The following is a 20352-nucleotide window of genomic DNA, read 5'->3' on the forward strand; positions in this document are numbered from 1 at the left end:
GTATAGCACACACTTCTCTTTAAAAAACTTTGTATTCCTATACATACATTGAATTATATTAAGGAAGTGCTAATTTTCCTTGTTTTCAATTGAGATCTTGTCTACAAGCTAAAATATTCCAATTCTATAAGTACCATTGTGAGAAAATAAAGTGAAATATTTCAGTTTAACGTCCCACGATTATGTTCTGTAGACTAAGGGAGACGATGATTAAGGTAAGTAAATGATGATGGAAGAATTGGTAGAACGAAATGTGGAAGGAAAGGGAGTACCCCAAGAAAACAAACGGATACGATGTTACCCAGTACAAACTTACATGGTCGAGGATCTAACCAAGGACCCTACGAACCAGAGGTAAACGCTCTACCACTGAGTCATCATGCCCCGCATCACTGCGAGAAATTATATATTATATATATTGGTTAACCATTTTCTTTTTCGAACACTGTACACACTTATACCAAACTCCTTAAAGATTGGTAGACAATATGGATTTTTTAAAAACTATTTAGTGCTACTTGACTTGACATATATTGATACGGTAGTTATTTCCCAATATCGTCTATCCATACTTCTCGTTCTCTTTTCAAAAAAAAAATTTGTATCTTTTCTCGAAATGATAACAAGTTACATAGTTTTGTACAGTGGCGTAACTAAAGGCTTGGGGTCCACCCCGCAGGCAGCGTGGAGTGAGGCCCCTTCTCTACGTCACACTTCACGAGTTGAGGGTCCCCTGATGGCTTAGGGCCCCCCGCAATGTGGAGTCTGCGGGGCCCTTATTTACGCCCCTGGTTTTGTATCAATATATTTGCAACCATTTTGCATTTCGCTGAGTGTAACATGAGAACTAGCTCATTTATTTTTCTGCCTTCAATAACAGTACACAGAGTTATAAAATACACATTTTTGTTCAATATGAATACTACACTTAGCATATACATGAAGGGGATGGTCATAAATTTAGTCTGCCCCATAATAAAACCATATGACAAATAAGCGTGAAAGTATGCACAATATCGATTCTTATCGTAAAGCATTGTAAAATTTCACTCAGGGACAGTTCTACCATATGTGCAACAAGTGCATTTGCAAAATATGTTATAACTATCTTATTTAAAATATATATATATATATATATATATATAATTTTTTTTTTTTTTGTTGGAAACAGACTTCATGATGATGGAGTTAAATTTACTAAGCTGACCTTATATCTGAATACTATATTCATAAATCATGTTTAGATTGCATTAGTCTGTCATATGCACAGTGCTAAAGCAAATGGTCCAACAAATCCCAGCATGAATTGCTTGATTGTTGTTAAATACAAGAACTCATTTCTCGAAACAGTAGCAAACAACACCTGTTCCATTTAGTTAGTTATCACAGTTTTGATATGAAAACTAGTCATGTCTTTGTCACAAACAAGTTTCTTATCATTGAAGGTGGAAACAAGTTTTTTTTTTTTTTTTTCAGATGTAGAAGGAAAATCAAGAAATAAAGATAAAAGAACTAGTTGCACCGAAATTGCAAACTGATATATTGAGATTGAATCTCGATATTGAATTCTATAAAAAGGATTACCATCTTTCAGATGTGTTTGCTTCAGCTTTCACTAACATAATAGATTATTATTTAAAGAAAAAACAGACAAAGAGATTGTATTTGTAGTTTTTAGGCCTTTGTGAGTGCAAGTATTATTTCCCTCCCCTTCCTTGCTCATGATGGGGTAACATATTTAAAATCGTGGCTTTTAAGATTTGCTCTTTCTGGAGAAAGGGAGATAGCAAATTGCCTAGAGCTGGCTCCAATTTCACTATTGAGTATACTCCAACGCCGGGAAGGGGGGGGGGTGTGGCAGAAGCTGATCCTACGTATTGCTTCTCTCTCTTACGTACTCTCTTAGGTAACAAAATAGTTTAACTCTGTAGAAAGTTAGAGCTGATTTATTAAAGTATAAGATTACTATTATTTTTTTTTTATTTTTTTTTTAATAGTTCAAAGTGCTAACGCTGTGAATATACTTACGTAAACTTTCTCGACGCGCACACTTGGTCTCGCAGATGCATAAAGCAAAAATAATACATTGATCCCTATCCCAATCACTATTCCAAGCTCTAGACGAATGAACAGGCAGGATAGGAACGTTGCAATCGCAGGAATCAAATCAACCTCTGAAAAATAAATAAATAAATAGGCATAAGAAATATAGCATGTCTATGTCTAGGTTCAGGGATTATATAAATAGATTCAAAGCATTTATACACACGAAATTAAGATGGGAAATTTACACAAAAGATTAACAGATTTGATTATCGACTAAAGAATAAGTAAAGACACAAGGATTTTAGGAATTATCAAAAAAAATGGATCAGGAGATTGTTTTCTTGGCCAAGAATTTTAGGAATGATCCAAAAATGCATCAAAAGATTGTGATCTTTGTTAATAATTAGTTTTTGGATCAGGAACCGCGACATTTTTGAACGGCCCTTTTTTTTTTTTTTTTTTTTTTTAACGGAATAAGCACATCATACTGAGTTAACTGATAGTTTGGGTTTGGCTACACTATATGTAGTTCCTCAGATATAAGGCCTACAAGAAAATGTTTGCCTGAAATATATTGGATCTTTTGATCCAATAATAAAAAAAGTGTCTTTCACTTTCTCAACTTTAACTTGCTAGGGGCTTAAAAATATGTAATTAGAATATAGAAAACATAATTTCATTCAATTTAAACATATTTATACTACAGTCACTCTTATACACCCAACTTCAATTGAGTATTTTACACAGGGGCGGATTCAGGACGGACTTCTGAGGGTGGCGGTGGGTTGTAATACTGTTACTTAGAGCTACTTTTAAGAACTCCAAACTCTGGGATGCGTTTTATTTATATATAAAATAAGAAAGTTCCCCCTGGATCCGCCTCTGATTTTACATGTCTTTATAATTTCTTATTTTAATTTTTCACTAGGAGATTCTGGAACCAAAACCTCTAGACTGTATTGTTCATACTGGTACTATATTTTTTTTCCTAATTTACAATCCATGTTCTTAGCTCAAAACATTTTTGAAAATTTTCATAACTTTTGTTACTTTCTTACAGAGAAAAAGTTTGTAACCATCTTGAATTATTATCAATGTTATATCAAAAAAAAAAAAAGTACACTTACTTTTCGATTTCCATATAGGTTTCACGACATGAAACTCGACCATGAAAACAACCGCTGCTATAATAACAGCAGCTAAAGATGCCTTTGGAATGTAGAAGAAATAAGGAGTAAACATCTGCAGAGATAAGATCACAAGGATTCCTAAAATGGAAGCAAAAAATAATACACAAATTACTTTATGGAATGTTCACAATGTTACAAATTATTACACAACACCTATCATTGAATGTCAAGAGAACTTTTTATTTTTAAGTAGCTACGTAGGGGCATGACTATGAATGGAAGCCTGTGATGGGCTCACAGGAATGTTGGCTACTGATTGGCTGTTGGTATAGTCCTGAGAAGGACTTTTATCGAACATATGTTTCTGTGTTCCTGAGAACAGCCGACCAGGTGAGACTAACTTAAAACCCATTGTTTCGATAGAGGTTGTTCGTTTCACGGGACATGACTTTGGCTTCCTTTATCATTCTGTCCCCCAAAAATTCTGCAGCAATATATTATTATATATGTATATCAAGACATTGACCCATTAAAACTTTTGTCTATTAACAGGGCTATTTTATGCATAGCGTTTTTGAAATTCTGCTGGATTGAAAATGCCATGCACACCAAACAAAGAATCGGATGTACTAACTTGTAAAAACGTTCCTTAAACCAGATTTTGACGAAAACGTACGTATGTTCAACACTAAACCTCTAACTGTACAAACACATTTAGAGCAGTTCCTGGAATCCTAAAACTGCATCTGTTGATCTTCATTGGAATGTGTTGACTAACAATTCAAATTTCCTTTTAGGTTATACAGATTTAAAGTTTTTTTTCAGAACATCTATTGTTCTAACGTCACTTCATAATCAGAAGTTCCAGACCAACAAATGATTTTCCTGTGACGAATTCGCATCTTATCAAATTTCTTCTCCAGATAATTTCCGGCCTAAAGAGTTAAATGAAAGGTGCCAAATTTTGTTCTTAGAAAAATCTTTATATATAATTCGTCTGTTTAATTCTCGAATAAGCATGTTTTAACATTAACAAAATTCAATATGAGTGTCGTAGTTTCATTCATTTACAGTTTAGTTTTAAGTTTAACATGATAAATTTGTGCATGTTAATAACGATGATGATAAAATAAGTCTTGTATTTACACTTTTTACTGCATCCAGCGTTGAATTTTCTATTCTAAACTATTTCGGTAGCACCAACTTCGGTAGAGTTGGGTAACATACTGGCATAGCATTTCAGTGCTTAAAATGTCATCTTAGATTTGAGTATGAGAATAATTGAGTCAGGATAAGGCCAAGAAACTAATAATCAATTCCTTGCATCTAACAAATCTTCTAATGAAAATTTGATCCCTGGGAAAACGTTAATACAAAAACTGATTCTTGAATATCTACGACGTAGGAAGATCATAATGAAAATGAAATGAAATCTTTCAGTTTAACGTCCCACGATTATGCCCTTTAGGCTAAGGGAGAGAGATGATTAAGGCAAGTGAATGGTGATGGAAAAATTGGTGGAATGAGAATATGGGAGGAAACGGAAGTATCCCGAGAAAACCCACAGACACGATGTTGTCCACCACGAACTTACTCACGCACCAGAGGTGAGTGCTCTACCGCCGTGCTCCTCGAAAGAAGACATTGTATAAAGTGAAGGAATTTGCCAGTAAGTTTCCCAACTCTACTGAGGAAGGTCGCAGGAGGCACTGAAATTGTTTAGAATAGAATATATTTCATTTTGGACATACTAAAATGAGTTAGTATAGAACTTATTATTCTAAGTTAATGATATGTATTACCTTGTACGGTCACTCACTCCTAATTCTGCAGCCCTTCCTTATACAGATATTTTTAGACTACTAACACATTCGCCCTCGCTAATTCAACCATTTTTATGCCGGTTGTAGGTCTATTACTTTGCTATAAATCAGTAACACTTTCAGTTTCCGTTAAATTCTTAAACCCCGTTTTAATATTCCTGTTATTCAAAGTTTGGTTCCTTTGATATTTTTGGAACACTCTGTGCATTACAATAATGATTTAAATTCAGTAAACAATTCAACAATTAAATTTCAGTAAACAATTTCCTTCTCCTGAAGAGACGCCATCTTCTAATCAACTGACTTCACAATATTGCCAATTCAAAAATTTTTAATTATCACGCCAATTTTACTTGTTTTTTCATATTTATCCAACCTTTCATATGATGCTTTCAAATCCGGGATACTTTAAAAATACAACTTATTAAAAGTATCAGCATTCTTCTCTAAATATTAAAAAAAAAAAAAAATCACATGATGATAAAAGATTAACTATGTAAATTTTTACCTGTATAAACACCGCCTAATGGAGTAGCTACTCCACTGGCATGGTTCACTGCTCCTCTAGACAAAGCTCCAGAAATTGGCATAGAACTGGCGAAAGATGCAACTATATTGCATAGACCAATAGCAAGCATTTCCTGGGTGGCATCTACAGGTTTTCGTCCATCAGCTAAAGAACAGGAAATGTCAATTACATTAAAGGAACAAGTTTACTACAAAAACAATTACTAGTGTTGCAGTATACAGTATGGTTCCAAAGTCAGGCAGCAAAGCATTTAAAATTGTACAAATGGTTTATCGGCAATCAGTTATGAGTAGTACTGTTATTTGCCTGTTACATAACCAATTTCGGTCAATCTTTCTTTCTAGTAAAATCGTCAACATATACCTAATGTAGGAAAAATCATATATATATATATATATATATATATATATATATATATATATATATATATATATATATATATATATATTTAATTTTGCACCTGTATGATGAATTTTCACTGTTTTTTGGTTACAGAAAAGCACAAATGTGATAAATCGGCAGTAATATCTATGATAAAGTAGAATCTTGTAGATAGCAAACAGTCGTTGATTTTATTTTGTTTCTTCAAGTAATCAAAGTTTAAATATAGTGCACATAAATACAAACAGATTGTTATGGTTAAGGAAATAGTACGAAAATTATAAATATATGTAAATGTCTTAGTCCATATACTAGTACTCTGACATTTCCAAACCACTTCATGGCTACGCCAAATATTTGATTATTTCAATCAAATGAAATAAAAATAATCTTATACCAGGCCAACAAATAATTATTCAATCATAATAAAATAAAAATAACCTTGTGCCAGGCTAAGAAATGATTAGCTAAATTGCTATAGTCACGAAATATTTATGTTGGCAACATTTCTTTATATCTCAGAAGGTGATAAATTTATAGCAATGTCAAATTCTTAACAGAGGATGTCATAAATATTGTTCTAATTCATAATTTATGTTTCCAATTTTGCATTTCAGAATCTTCATATATTCTAAAATTTATAAAGCAAACTTTTAATGTTGTGTAAGTTTACAACAATTTTCCAAATTTATAAATGTAAACTTTCGATTTAGAAATAATGCTTTATCTTAATAACAGTCAGAAGTAACATTTCTAAATAATTAGACAGAAAAAAAAATTACTAGTTACTATATCTTGTTAATTTTTCCTATATGATTTCGACAGATGCTCTTGTCTTCCTCGGTAGGCCGGAGTTACTTATCTTTTTATAATGAAACATGTAACGTCATCTTGTACTTACTTGCAGGTTCAGAATAATTGAAGGATAATATCAATCACCTTTAAAAACGAGAGCTGTTATGTTTCAAAATTGTATAAAGCGCTTCCTCACACATGTTCTATAGCATCTCTAAGCTTTTTTTGTTTTTAGAGTGATTGATTTCATCCTTTGTTCTGAGCCTGTAAAATACAAGATGACAAGGCTTGTGATTAATCTCTTAAAATACAAACAATTAATCCATTATGAAATTCATTATTAATTAATTTAATCAAATAAATTTCGCTGCAGTTAATTTAATTGATAACCGTTAAAAAATCGTAACGATTAAAGAAATTAATCGTTATATTCCCTTTGATAGCCGTTAAAAACGTAACGACTAGAAACTTAATCGTTATATTGTTTGATAGACGTTAAAAAATCGTAACGACTAAAAAATAATCGTTATATTTTCTTTGATAGCTGTTTAAAAATCGTAACGATTAAAACTAATCATTACATTTTCTCGAAAACTGTCAAATGAACTTTCTGCAAGAACATTTTTGTAATTTATTCAAAAATTTTGCGGATGGTTCCACTACAAAAGTAGACTAATATAAGCCCTTTTTCCTTAAGTCTGTATCATGAAATCGTAAACTTTGAAACGATAAAGTTACCATTATTGCATTATTGAAGTACTTGGTATTTGGTATGACTAACTTGATATAAACTTATCATTATTACATTTTAAAATATATGATCTAAAAATTGTATTCCTCGTAAAACTAAGTAGTACACAAAAAATATATTACAAATACATAATTTTATTGATTTTTTCCCCTCAATTTTATGACATTTTTATTTTATTTTTATTAGATGTCAGTTTTGTTTGAAAACAGTAATTTCTCATAATAACCGACTAATTTGCCTATGGCCTTAATTTTATCCATTAAGTTTTACATGAACTTTCACAGCTCAAAGCAATTTTCATTGCATCATCATCCTCATAGGTACTTCGTCATTATTGGCAGATCACTAGCCGCCAATTAAGAAGCCTCTATACTTCATGGTCTTCCGCTAACCTCTTCCTCTTCACGTACGATTTCTGTTTTCATACAGTCCATTAATTGTAGTCTCCTTTGCCCCTCCCTCTGTTTCCTGCACCCCTCACGTTACAGTTTCTTCTTCGCCAATGTCCTAACTAACTTCTCTCCCTCTTCTTAATAATATCTAAAATTGTTCTTTTCTTCCCCACCATTTCTAACCACTTTTCTTCCATTTTCCATTCGACCCAGCTAATTTTCTTAATTCTTCTTCACACCTACATTTCGAGAGCTTCCAGTCGTTTTCATCATTTTTTGGTAATGTTTGTATTTCTGCACAATACTCCATACGAAGCATTTTATGAGTATTCTTCTTAACCCTTTATTCAAAGTCCAACAAAATAGTATTTTCTTCCTCCTAAAGGCTTCTTTCACCATTCCTATCCTTGCTTTTATTTCACGTTCACACTTCATATCGTCACTAATAGTACCAAAATCTAGTCACCTGTTCTATTTTCTCCCCTCCTACTTTTATATTTCACCCCGACTGCTTCGTTCCAATCACTATGGCTTTTGCCTTTTTAACATTTATTTTTATCCCATGGCATTTATTCGTGACTTAATGTATGACATTAAAGTTAAAATTAAAAATGACAATTAAAATTAAAATTAAAATTAAAATTTTCATGGCATAATCGTGCAAATTGCCATTTCTGATAATAATCTTGAATTTAATCAGACATTTTTCTTTACCTTAATTTTTTAACTCCCTAATATTTCATTAATTTTTCCAACTACGAAGATGACAAAACTGCATATGATATCTGGTATATAGTATCTGTCAAAGCTGTATATGATAATTTTTAACAAACATAATCACTAATGAGTTTATAGTCTAATTATTCAACACCATGCATCAATTTCTGTCGTAAAATCAAAAAATTTCTACGGTTGAAATGGACTTACAGAACGCCTTGGCAATTGCGATGTTCTCTAGAATTGATAACAGCGGAATGACAAAAGTAGCAGAGCCAAGTCGTGACGACATTTCAAGGAACGAGTATGTCTGGTTATTCACTTCCGCAGAAAATGGCGGAGGCTGGAACGTTGGAAGGCCAGGCTTTACGTGTCCTGAAATCGTATGAAAACATATTATTAATATAATGTTACGGTACAAAGTAAAGTAAAACCTTCATATATACTGATTTCCATTCACTGTCAAGGCAAATAGAGCACATGAACAACTTCAGATTTCTACGCATCAAGAAATACTGTATAGTTCTTTTTATTTACAAATTATATTATATTATATTTTATATATATATATATATATATATATATATATATAGAGAGAGAGAGAGAGAGAGAGAGAGAGAGAGAAATAAAATCTTTGAGTTTTACGTCCCACGGTTATGCCGGTTAGGCTAAAGGAGGCGGTGATTATGAGAAATGAATGAAGTGGTGGAATGAAGAAGTGGGAGGAAACGGGAGAACCTCGAGAAAACCCATGAGCACGATGTTTGTCCACCACAAAGTCCACACGGCGCGAGCTGGGATCGAACCAGGGACCTCAAGCACCGGAGGTGAACGCTCTACCATTGAGCCACCGCGCCCCCTAGATATATATAGATATAGATATAGATATATTGAATCACAACACGGCCTTTCTCCTGTTTAAGTCTATATCATTTATACATGACTTAATGTTATTCAGATTTCAAATATCTAGGATGAGTATTAACAGACAAAAACCATATTCACGAAAAAAAAAAAGTCGACTAAAACCAGGGAATTCGTGTTATTATTCCGTTCAAACTCTTGTCGTCGCGAATTCTGTTGAGGAATTTAAAACTTTATATATATATATAAAACGGTAATCACGTCTGTTGTCCTGTGTGGTTGTGAAAAATGCTCGCTTACTCTGAGAGAAGAACGTAGACTGAAAGTATTTGAAAAGATGATCCTGAGACGAATATTCGGACACAAGACGAATGGGAATGGGGAATGGCGGAAACTTCATAACGCAATTTATTATATTGCTTATCAAATATTGTTAGGGTTATCAAATCTAGGAGGCTCAGGTGGGTAGATCATGTAGCCAGGATGGAAGAAAGTAGGAATTCTTTCGATATTTTAACTAGAAATCCAATCGGAAAACGACCATTCGGAAGACCTAGACGCAGATGTATCTCCCAGAAATAGGAATACAAAGTAGAAACTGGATCTAGTTGGCTAAAATAGAACTCAGTGGAGAGCTTTTGTGTATTAAACCTCTGGGCTCCATAGGCCATAGACTTAGAAAGAGAGGTCTTAATGTTTTTCAGTAATGTTATCAGCCACAAATGTCATAAAGAATAAAAAGGATTTTAATTGTTTCGTTACAAATTGTGCTTTTGTATATCTTTATAATATGACGAGAGGAAAAACATTTCATCTTGTTCAAACGAACAAAAACATGACAAAAACTTAAGTAATTTTTCAGTAAACATGATAAAGAACAAAAAATACTTTAATGAAATCAGTGTTCAGTAAATATTAAGTGTGGTATTTCAACACCACTAAAATACTCACAAACTCCAATACATCTTATTCCAACATATACGGTGCAACACAGTAGTAAGTTGACAAAAGAGCAATAGTGAAACAATAAAAAAAGATTATATATATAAAACATGCATTTAATATAAATAATTATTGTACAAAATGACGTAACGACATGTTGTGTTAATGTCTGTGATCTGAGTGACCTTATTTTCGTTAGGTGGCAGGAGAAATTCCGCACTTGTCTTGCCACGAGAGTTCACCTGTACCTGCATTAGTTACTTTGGAATATACGTTAGCCCAAGATAAATACGATCAGTACAGTGACAATACAATTTGTAGTTTGTTTCGTTTATTGTGTGGAGTAATAGTAGGTAAGGAGTTGATTCAAAGAAGAAAACATACTTGCGCAGTATTTCGAGGTGTCGTACGTATTGAAAGTGTTGGAACGATAATACTGGGTCCTGAACATCGAGACAAGTTAGCACTGCTCTGTAGAGACAAGCATAGAACAGCTTCATCGTCGTCATTCAATACAGATTAAATTTGATGTCCTGTGTGCGCTGGATTAGACGAGATGGGCCACAGTTATGGCCTACACGTTCACCCGACCTTACTCTCCTAGACTTTTTTTTTTTTCTACGAGAGTATGCCAAGCGGCAAGTTTATCAAACAAAACGGTCACGTATCGATGACTTGAAATAAAGAATCACCCACGTTACTCAGCACATCCCCCCCTGCAACATATTTACGCGTGTCAGACGAATGTCAGAATCACATCAGACACTGTCTTCACGTAAATGAAGCACATCTGAGAAAGACACTTTTTTCACATTGGTAACTGCCTGTGTCACAATTGAATCATTCAATGTAAACAAAACATGTGAATTCAGTCATTACACGTAATCAAAGACTTCAATTGTTTTGACCAGTGGTCGAAGTGAGACGGTATGAGGTGGTATGCCATACCGCCTCTGGTTTCTCAGTAATGAGAACATACCATCTCTGGTTTTTCAGTGATCAAGACAATATTTAAATAGCCGGTATGTTGAGTCAAAATCATAATGAAACATACCGCCATTGCTTTTTTTTCACTTCGAACACTGGTTTTGACACCCATTTGTCAACTGATTTCTGTGTCGTACTATGTATATCCTAGTTCAAATGTAATAAACGACATTAATGCCTATGTTAGATAAGTATTCCTTACTTACTCTATATACAAATATCTATCAATGATCCACAGTTAAACTTTTTGAATATTTAGTAAATTTTGTCATAGCTTTTTTCCGTTATAAAGGTTAAATTCACAAACAAACAACAAATATAACATGCACGCACCTGTTAACACAAATGGAGTAGAACCATGTGCCTCAAATACGTAAGCCATAATAGCACATATCACCACAACAAATATATTCCTTGCCGTCGAGATCAGCCATAAAGATTGCTTCACTATTTTTTGGAATACAGTTCTTTTACTTGCGTCTTCAGGTCCACATGGAATATCTTTGGCTTTCTGTTAATAAAAAGATAAAATAAATACACTGTGACCATACATCAATTAAATATCTAGTCTACTTGGTTCCAAATGGCTTCATATCATTGGAATCTTTACAATATATAAAACTGAATTTTGTTTTAGATACTCATAGACGATACATTCAGTTGTCTCATCAAATATTTTAATACCATCCTTGTAAATGAACTCTGCTTCAAAATTTCTAACTAATTTAACTGCAGAAACAATCATGAAACAATCCCAAAACAAAAATTGCAGTATTTCAAATCACTTCAATAAAAGCATAAGACTTTAAAACTAAAATTAAAAATTACACATAGCATGTACTATATGTAACGGTATATACAAACACATGTAGCGGTATATACAAACACATGTAGCGGTATATACAAACACATGTAACGGTATATACAAACACATGTAGCGGTATATACAAACACATGTAGCGGTATATACAAACACTAAGACAGTAGAGTCTCGAAAACTCGGCTTAATGTGAACCGAAGGGTGGCCGAGTTTGTGAAAATGCCAGGTTATCGGGAATGGGGTTAAAAAAGTACGAGTGTATCCTCAGAAAACACAGTACTGTACTTGTATGTATTGGTTGCTTGAGAATACAACAGAGAATAAACTGCCCATTACCCTTAAACAAAGGAAAAGTACGTACTTTATGAAGGCATAGAACATTTACTATATATAAAAATGAAAATTAAAGAATACACACTGTACAGTAATTTACCTGATAAGACAGACCTCAGAAAAATACCCGACAATAACCTTGAACGGGTCTGCGCAAGGGCGCCGATCCTGGGGGGGGCGAAGGGGTTCGGGACCCCCAAAGCCCATGTGGGCCCCCTAGTGTATTTATGGATATACAATATTTGACATAATTTGAATGCAATTTGACTTAACATCCTCATATATATATATATATATATATATATATATATATATATATATATATATATATATACCTTCTGCGTCTGAGTGGGGCCCCCCTCAAATTTACAGAGAAATCGGCGCCCTTGGGTCTGCGTGCGGCGTTTCTTCGCCCTGCCACGGTATGGCCGATTTATCCGGCCTGCCGGGATATCGAGTACCGAGTTTTAGAGACTACTGTACTTCATATCATTAAAATATAGAACATTACGATAGCATAACAACTGTGAATAAGATATATAAGAATCAACATCACTGTTATATGACCTTTCCCGGTACAGGCACCAAATATTTTTACAGACTATTTTTTACTGCAGTAGTCTATTTCAGGATCTTCCAATTGAGTTGAATAATGTTGTCTATTTCAGGATCTGTCAATTGAGTTGAATAATATTGAGTTGAATAATGTTGTCTATTTCAGGATCTGTCAATTGAGTTTAATATTGAGTTGAATAATTTTGTCTATTTCAGGATCTTCCAATTGAATTGAATAATATTGAGTTGAATAATGTTGTCTATTTCAGGATCTTCCAATTGAGTTGAATAATGTTGTCTATTTCAGGATCTTCCAATTGAGTTGAATAATATTAAGGTCAATAATGTTGTCTATTTCAGGATCTTCCAATTGAGTCGAATAATATTGAGTTGAATAATGTTGTCTATTTCAGGATCTGTCAATAAATTCGAATTCAGGTTTTAATTACTCAGTCATTTTTTAAAAAAATCAGATATTTTTATTCGTCCGAAAAAAAAAAAACATCCTCAAGAATAAAGTACTCCTTGTATATTTTTCAGCAGGGACGGCTGTAACATATGTGTAACACATGCATTTGCACAGGATGGCAAGTTTTGAGGGGCAGCAAAATCGTCATGACTATATTATTTAAAATAAATATTTCTTGTTAGAAACAGACTTCATGATGATGGTAGTTAAATTAACTAAGCTGACCTTCTATTTGAATACTACATTCATAAATCATGTATAGGTCGAATTAGTTTAAGATCACATGGACAGTGGTAAAGCAAATGGTCAAACAAATCCCAGCATGAATTGCATGATTGTTGTCAAACACAAGAACTCAGTTCTCGAACAGTAGAGAACACCTGTTCCATCTAGTTAGTTATCACAGCTTTGATATGAAAACTAGTCGCGACTTTGTCACAAACAAGTTCCTTATCATTGAAGGTGGAAATAAGTTTTTTTATTATTATTATTATTTTAACAGAGGTAGAAGGAAAATTAAAGAAATAAATCTAAAAGAGCTAGTTGCACTGGAATTGCAAACTGATATATTGAGATTGAAGCTCGATATTGAATTCTATAAAAAGGATCACCATCTTTCGTCTGCAGATGTCCTGTATCTTTCACTAACATAATAGATTATTATTTAAAGAAAAAACAGACACAACGAGATTGTATTCGTAGTGTTTAGGCCTAAGTGCGACTGCTCTTTCCCCTCCCTTCGTTGTTAATCATGGGGGAGGGGAGACGTCAATAATGCCATTGCACGGGGCGGAAAATTGACTAAGACCAGTCCTCTTCCTCAGAACAAATGAGTTTTGCCATATTATTAGGTTATTACGGGCCCCGACCTCCAGATTAAGAAATCCTTGCTTATAAAATTATATATATATATATATATATATATATATATATATATATATATATAATTTCTTCTATCAAAAATCAAATGAAGAGCGACATATCAATGTGAAAGATAGCGATCATTCTCATATCCATTACTAGATTTAATGCGGAAATTAAATGTATGTATATTTCAATTTTGCAATAAATCAAACAGACATGTTCACTTACCCTCAATAGAAGCAACACTGCCATACAACCAAATCCCAGGAGGGTGTCCCAGAGTTTGGTTTCGGATATGTGTTCGAATAAATTCTCCCACACGTCAAGGAACTTACTACCAGGGAACGTCAACCCCAACACATCTTTAATCTGCGTCGTCGCTATTATGATCGCCGCAGCTGATGTGAACCCCACCGACACAGGCCCTGAGATAAAATCTATTAAGAAACCTGAAAAGAATAAGAAATAAATAAATAAATAACGGCTACATATTTGAAACAAGTTAAGAAATAGGTTGCTCAAACAATTTACTTGTATTAATTTTAGTTTATAGACAAAAACAAATGCATTAATTAACTACATCACATATTTTCCTAGCGGAATTTTAACTACTGTGGTCGGACTTCGAAAGGCGATAGTCAGTTTCGTCGGTTCTAGAATAAATCAGCAGAGATCAGTCTGTTCCTGCGGAATCACAAGCAGAACTGAGAACTCTCCGGAATAATCTCTCCCTTATTTGCGTTGTATCTTGTGGTCAATGAGAACTAGGGTTGCCAAGCGTCCGGTATTGTACCGGACAGTTCGATTTTTGTCCGGTACGACCTCAAAATCGGCCGTTAAAATGTCCGGTAACTTTTTCTCTTACTAGTTCTATTCAAATTATTTTGGAGTGACGAAGGAAATCGTTTGTCGATGAACATGGTTAAAACCGTTGTAATAGTGAAAATAATGAGAAAAGTATTGTTAAATGCAAGAAATTAATGAAAAGGAATCTTTATGAAAGCTGTTTTTATACTCCACTTGGCAAATTCAATATCATGTATATTGTCTAAAATGCAATAAATCGGAATGAATTGATTTGAAATTGAACAAGAAACACAAATTTGTTAGTATGTATTGTAATGTATTTGTTTAAAGAGCACTCTGTTCCTAGCAATAATAATAATAATAATAATAATAATAATAATAATAATAATAATAATAATAATAATAATAATAATAATAATAATAATAATAATAATACATATTACAAAACTGGTGGAGATTTCTACAGTTTAGGAGAAAGAATCTCTAAGCCGTAATCATCAATGCCCGTATTTTCTCATATTGTCGAATATTTAAATCCTTGTAATATGGGATACTGTATATTTTATACACATTCTTACCTAATTGTAATATTCCCATAACAAGCTCGATGCAGCCACTAAGGAAACACAACAATACTGCGAATTCAGGTCCCAAGTCATGAAGATTTTCTCGAGTGAGAATTGCTAATATGGCGGTCGGGCCAACAGGACTGTCTTTACAACTTCCGAATAAGGCGTAGATGAAACAGCCCATAAATGATGAATAAAGACCATACTGCAAGAATAAAAGAAAGTACAAAATTAAGCATGTATAAAAGCAATAAAGGCATATGTGATTCTTTAATTTTACAAACGATAAAGTCTTAAAAATGATACAAGCAAAATAAGTGGATGTATTGCATGAAATAATAACTACAGTAGGACGTCGATGATCCGAACGTCAAAAACCCGAACACGGTCCCTAGAAGCTTTTTACATTGTGTCTTAGCGCTAGCGATAAACAAACTTGTGTGAAGTCACTGTTTTTACAAAAACTCTTTCATATGTAATTGTTTGTCATACATATTTTTATTTTTATTTTCCCTTAGGCCTATACAATTTAAGTTTTGAGTTACAAGAACAGTGTAATTTAGTGTACGAGCATTTTCTTCACAAACATTAAATGTAAGTAGCCTTACGTACGGTATTGTAATTATTGTATGTACTGTATAACCACTGTATTGATAAAAGAACATGCCGTACGGTATATTTAAACCTAAATGGCATTTTCTTGGTCATTTTCGAAAATTCGAACTATCTGTGGTCCCAATTAGTTCGGATTATCGACGTCCTACTGTATTTCATTCTACCTTACGACGAATGGATAGATCAACCATTCCGTAAATATTTCTGATTCCACAAAAAATGCTTAACCCTGCATACAAAAGCTACCGTGGTTACGTTTATAGCTGACTTTTAAACATTATTTTTTTAAGAAAAAATAAAATCGTATTTTTTTTAATGTTTTCCATTGTCCAAGCTATGTTTTAGTACACGTAAATTTGATTTAAACAACTCGTTGAGCAAGACAATACATTTTATTGTAAAAATTATTAATGTGTAGCAGTTTCACCAGCTACCAACTTTGACTTCATCAAGACTATGAATACACAGGTAGTGACAAATTTAATATACAGGTTGTTTCAAAACAACACCGACAACGTTTGGGAAGTGATTCCTGACATCAAGATAAGACAAAAAGTATAGATTAACCTGGGTGCACAAATGCTTCCTTTCGGAGTTATAGGCTGCCGAAAACATGAAAAAAATGAACTTTAAAAGTCCATAGCTCCAACACTATGGGACCTACCATAGTCGGGTCAAGACTTCACTTAGAAACTAATATGTGCCCTATCCAAAAATCCATGTTTAAGAATCCTCCGGTACTTGTATAATAATTTTTATAGAGGGTGTTTGGCTACGGACATATAATTTGAAGTACTCACCAACTACCTTTATAAAAATTGTTATGCAAGTACCGGAGGATTCTGAAACATGGATACTTGGATAGGGCACATACTAGTTCCTAAGTGAAATTTTGACCGGACTACGTTAAGTTCCATAGTTTTAGAACCATGGACCTTCATTTTTTCATGCTTTCGGCAGCCTATAACTCCAAAAGGAAGCATTTGTACACCTAGGTTGGTCTATACTTTTTGTCTTATCTTGGTGTTAGGTATCAGGTATCACCTCCCAAACGTTGTCGGTGTTGTTTTGAAACACACAGTATATTAAATCTGTCACTACCTGTGTATTCATAGTATGTGTTGAAGCCAAATATTATAGTTGGCGAAACTGTTACACGTTAAACATTTTTACAATAAAATGTATTGTTTTGCTTACCAAGTGGTTTAAATAAGACTTTTGTTTATTTTTTCGAAAAAAAAAAAAAAAACTTTAAACAGAAATGGATAAGAAAAAATAAGCTAAGGAAACTATTTGCACAAAAATATGAGCCAATGTGAAATATATTCAGACTTAGGTTATCTTTACTTAGGTGCCACATGTTATATGGAGCCATAAATATAACGTAGAACCTTTTAAATATATAAGTTTTGGAACCGTGCGTTTTTTGTTGACATTGGGAGTGATCAAATTGACTTGTAATACTTGACTTATCCACTGAATCGGTTAGTAAAAAGCCTCAAACACATCAATTATTTGATCCTAAAACCAATGAATAAATCATGTAACTTTGGCACTTACGGTGCCACAGGAAATGCAAAGTTCCAGAAGTTATATTTTGGTTTGGAAACAATATAATTGCTAGGGAAAGAAAGTGCAAGCTATAACATAAGTAACATTGTAGCTTTGATCCATTTAAAGTATCTTATTTCGAACAATTTATAGACAAAATTACAATATTCTCTTTTTCCTTCATTGTAATGTACCAAAATATTACAATTTTAAGTTCTATATACAACACATTTCTTTAAAACCCATCGGAAACAAATAATGCCGGAAGTACTACTCGAGGAAGAGCGCCATATTTAACCGGAAATCCAAGATGGCTTCCGCTACAGAATATGAGCTACGATATTATGTTTTCCAATGTAACTTTTATTGATCATTATATATAAGTCAATCTGTTTGATTTACGTATTCTCCTCTAGTTTGTAATATTCATACATTATGTTGCTTTCCGGTAACTTTTTTTTTTTTTTTTTTTGAAAAAGAAGAATAAAAAGATATCAAAAAACTGCTACGTTATTGTTTCATTGCTCCTTTGTCTGTTTAAGTCCTTGAACTTTGTATGGCTTGTGCTTATAATGCTGCCTGTGAGTAGCAGAAAACGTAGGATCAATTTCTCGTTAAGAGTTTATAATACGAACATGAGAAATTAAAAACAAATGAAATGCGGATTTTCTCCTCATGAGACACTATTTATTTTTAAGCATTAAACTAGGTCTTCGTGTAGTACAAAATAGAATTCTCTGAAAACGAAGAAAATTGATTTTTTTTTTTAAATGTAATTTGTAATCTTACAACCATGAATCTAGATTACATTATCCAAGATACCATGTTCGTTAGCTCGAAACATTGCGATCTTAGTGGCGCAGAGCGGGCATAGTAGGTGTGGCGAAACTGTGACGTATGGCTTCACGATTTTGCTGTATGGGCAGATCCTCTATTTTATAACATCTTTGATGGTGACGCAGTCATTGTTCGCAGGTTTCCCTCAGAAAATTTTCCTCGACTACCACTAAATTTTCCCTTATCTTATCCAATCTTTCATAGTTTGTTCGGTGTCCAATTCCTATGACAGAAATTATGTGATAAGATTAATTTAGCTACATTAAAAGAAGTAGCAACCGCATTTGTTTTGTATATTTGCTTTTTGCTTCTATTTTTTTTTAAACTTTTAACTTCGCTTTTTTTTTTTACAAAAAAAAAAAAAATACACACAATACACCCAGCCAAGAGTGAGTGCAAATTATGCTACTTTGAACACACACAGATTATTGCCATTGCATTGGTTTATTTTCTGACGAACAAAGATTTAAGAATTTGTAATGGTTAATCACTCAGTGCGAGAATTTCCCTGAATTTTCACGTTTTATCGATAAAAACCCTTTTTGCTAAATTTACCTACGAAATTTCCCTAGATTAGGAAAAATTTCCCTAAAACTACGAACACTTGACGCAGTCACTAAGGCGTGTACTACGACTGCGAAATTTCGATATATCGACCAAGTTTCGATATTTTATCAATATCAATTTTTAAAGGTAATTATAAGGGAAACGATGAATCTTCCTTTCCCGAATTAAGTTTATACCGAGAGGGATACTAATGTTTTGACGTTTCTAACAGATAAAATTCAAAATAAACAAATAAAGCAATTAATTTTGAAAATTAAAAGCTAAAACGACGAAACTATAATGGAAGCGACAGTGATAGTTACATGAAATATAAAGTATTTCAGTCCACGGGCGGATCCAGGGTGGGCGTTTGCCCCCCCCCCCACCCCACCCCAGAAGAGGAAAACTTTCTTATTTTATATGTAAATAAGACCCATCCCAGAGTTTGGAGCTCTTAAAAGTAGCTCTACGTAGGAGTATTACAACCCCCCCCCCCAGAAGTCCGTCCTGAAACCGCCCCAGAAATGTACTGACTTAGGTAGTTCCCAGGTCGAACCACTATGTTGAAAATCGATTATTTGTATATGCGTAATTCCATTTTTGTGGCCACTGTAACAATTTATACGTTTCTTAGTAACAATATCGTCTATTCGAAACTGTCCATCGCGTAAAGTGAGCTTTGCGGTAGATCGACACCGTGTGCGTGGGTTTTCTCGGAGTTCTCCCGTTTCTTCCCACTCTCTTCATTCCACCATTTCACTCATTTCTCATCATCACCGTCTCCTTTAGCCTAGCCGCCATAACCAGGGACGTAAAACTTGAAAATTCCGTTTCATTTTTTCAAAACTGCGTAATTGAGTCTGGTCCACCCTGTGTAATAAAATAGGGAATTGTAATTTTTGTATAAATTTCCGAAACAAGAAACTTTAAAGAATAAAGAGATGGAAAATAAGAAAATGTATTGCATAAGATTATGGATCATATAACTGACACAGTTTTCTTTACCTAGCAACCATAGTACCCAAAAAT

The 20352-nt window shown here is 33.5% G+C and overlaps 1 protein-coding gene across 3 annotated transcripts in view; it reads right to left on the reverse strand.

Annotated features, from left to right (window-relative positions):
* The window catches only part of LOC145664962 (sodium-independent sulfate anion transporter-like), a 139437-nt gene that overhangs the window by 12440 nt on the left and 106645 nt on the right, over positions 1-20352 (reverse strand). For all 3 annotated transcript variants that reach the window (XM_081732110.1, XM_081732109.1, XM_081732111.1), the window contains exons 4-10: positions 15784-15979; positions 14627-14847; positions 11691-11868; positions 8775-8939; positions 5508-5672; positions 3174-3314; positions 2029-2174 (exon numbers count right to left, since the gene is read on the reverse strand). In XM_081732110.1, coding sequence (XP_081588236.1) covers positions 2029-2174; positions 3174-3314; positions 5508-5672; positions 8775-8939; positions 11691-11868; positions 14627-14847; positions 15784-15979 — 1212 coding nt within the window. The remainder of the gene's footprint in view (positions 1-2028; positions 2175-3173; positions 3315-5507; positions 5673-8774; positions 8940-11690; positions 11869-14626; positions 14848-15783; positions 15980-20352) is intronic.

The sequence above is a fragment of the Thermobia domestica genome, chromosome 11 (genome assembly GCF_964235325.1).
Source record: "Thermobia domestica chromosome 11, izTheDome1.hap1.1, whole genome shotgun sequence".
In the NCBI taxonomy this organism is placed as follows: Eukaryota; Metazoa; Arthropoda; class Insecta; order Zygentoma; family Lepismatidae; genus Thermobia; species Thermobia domestica.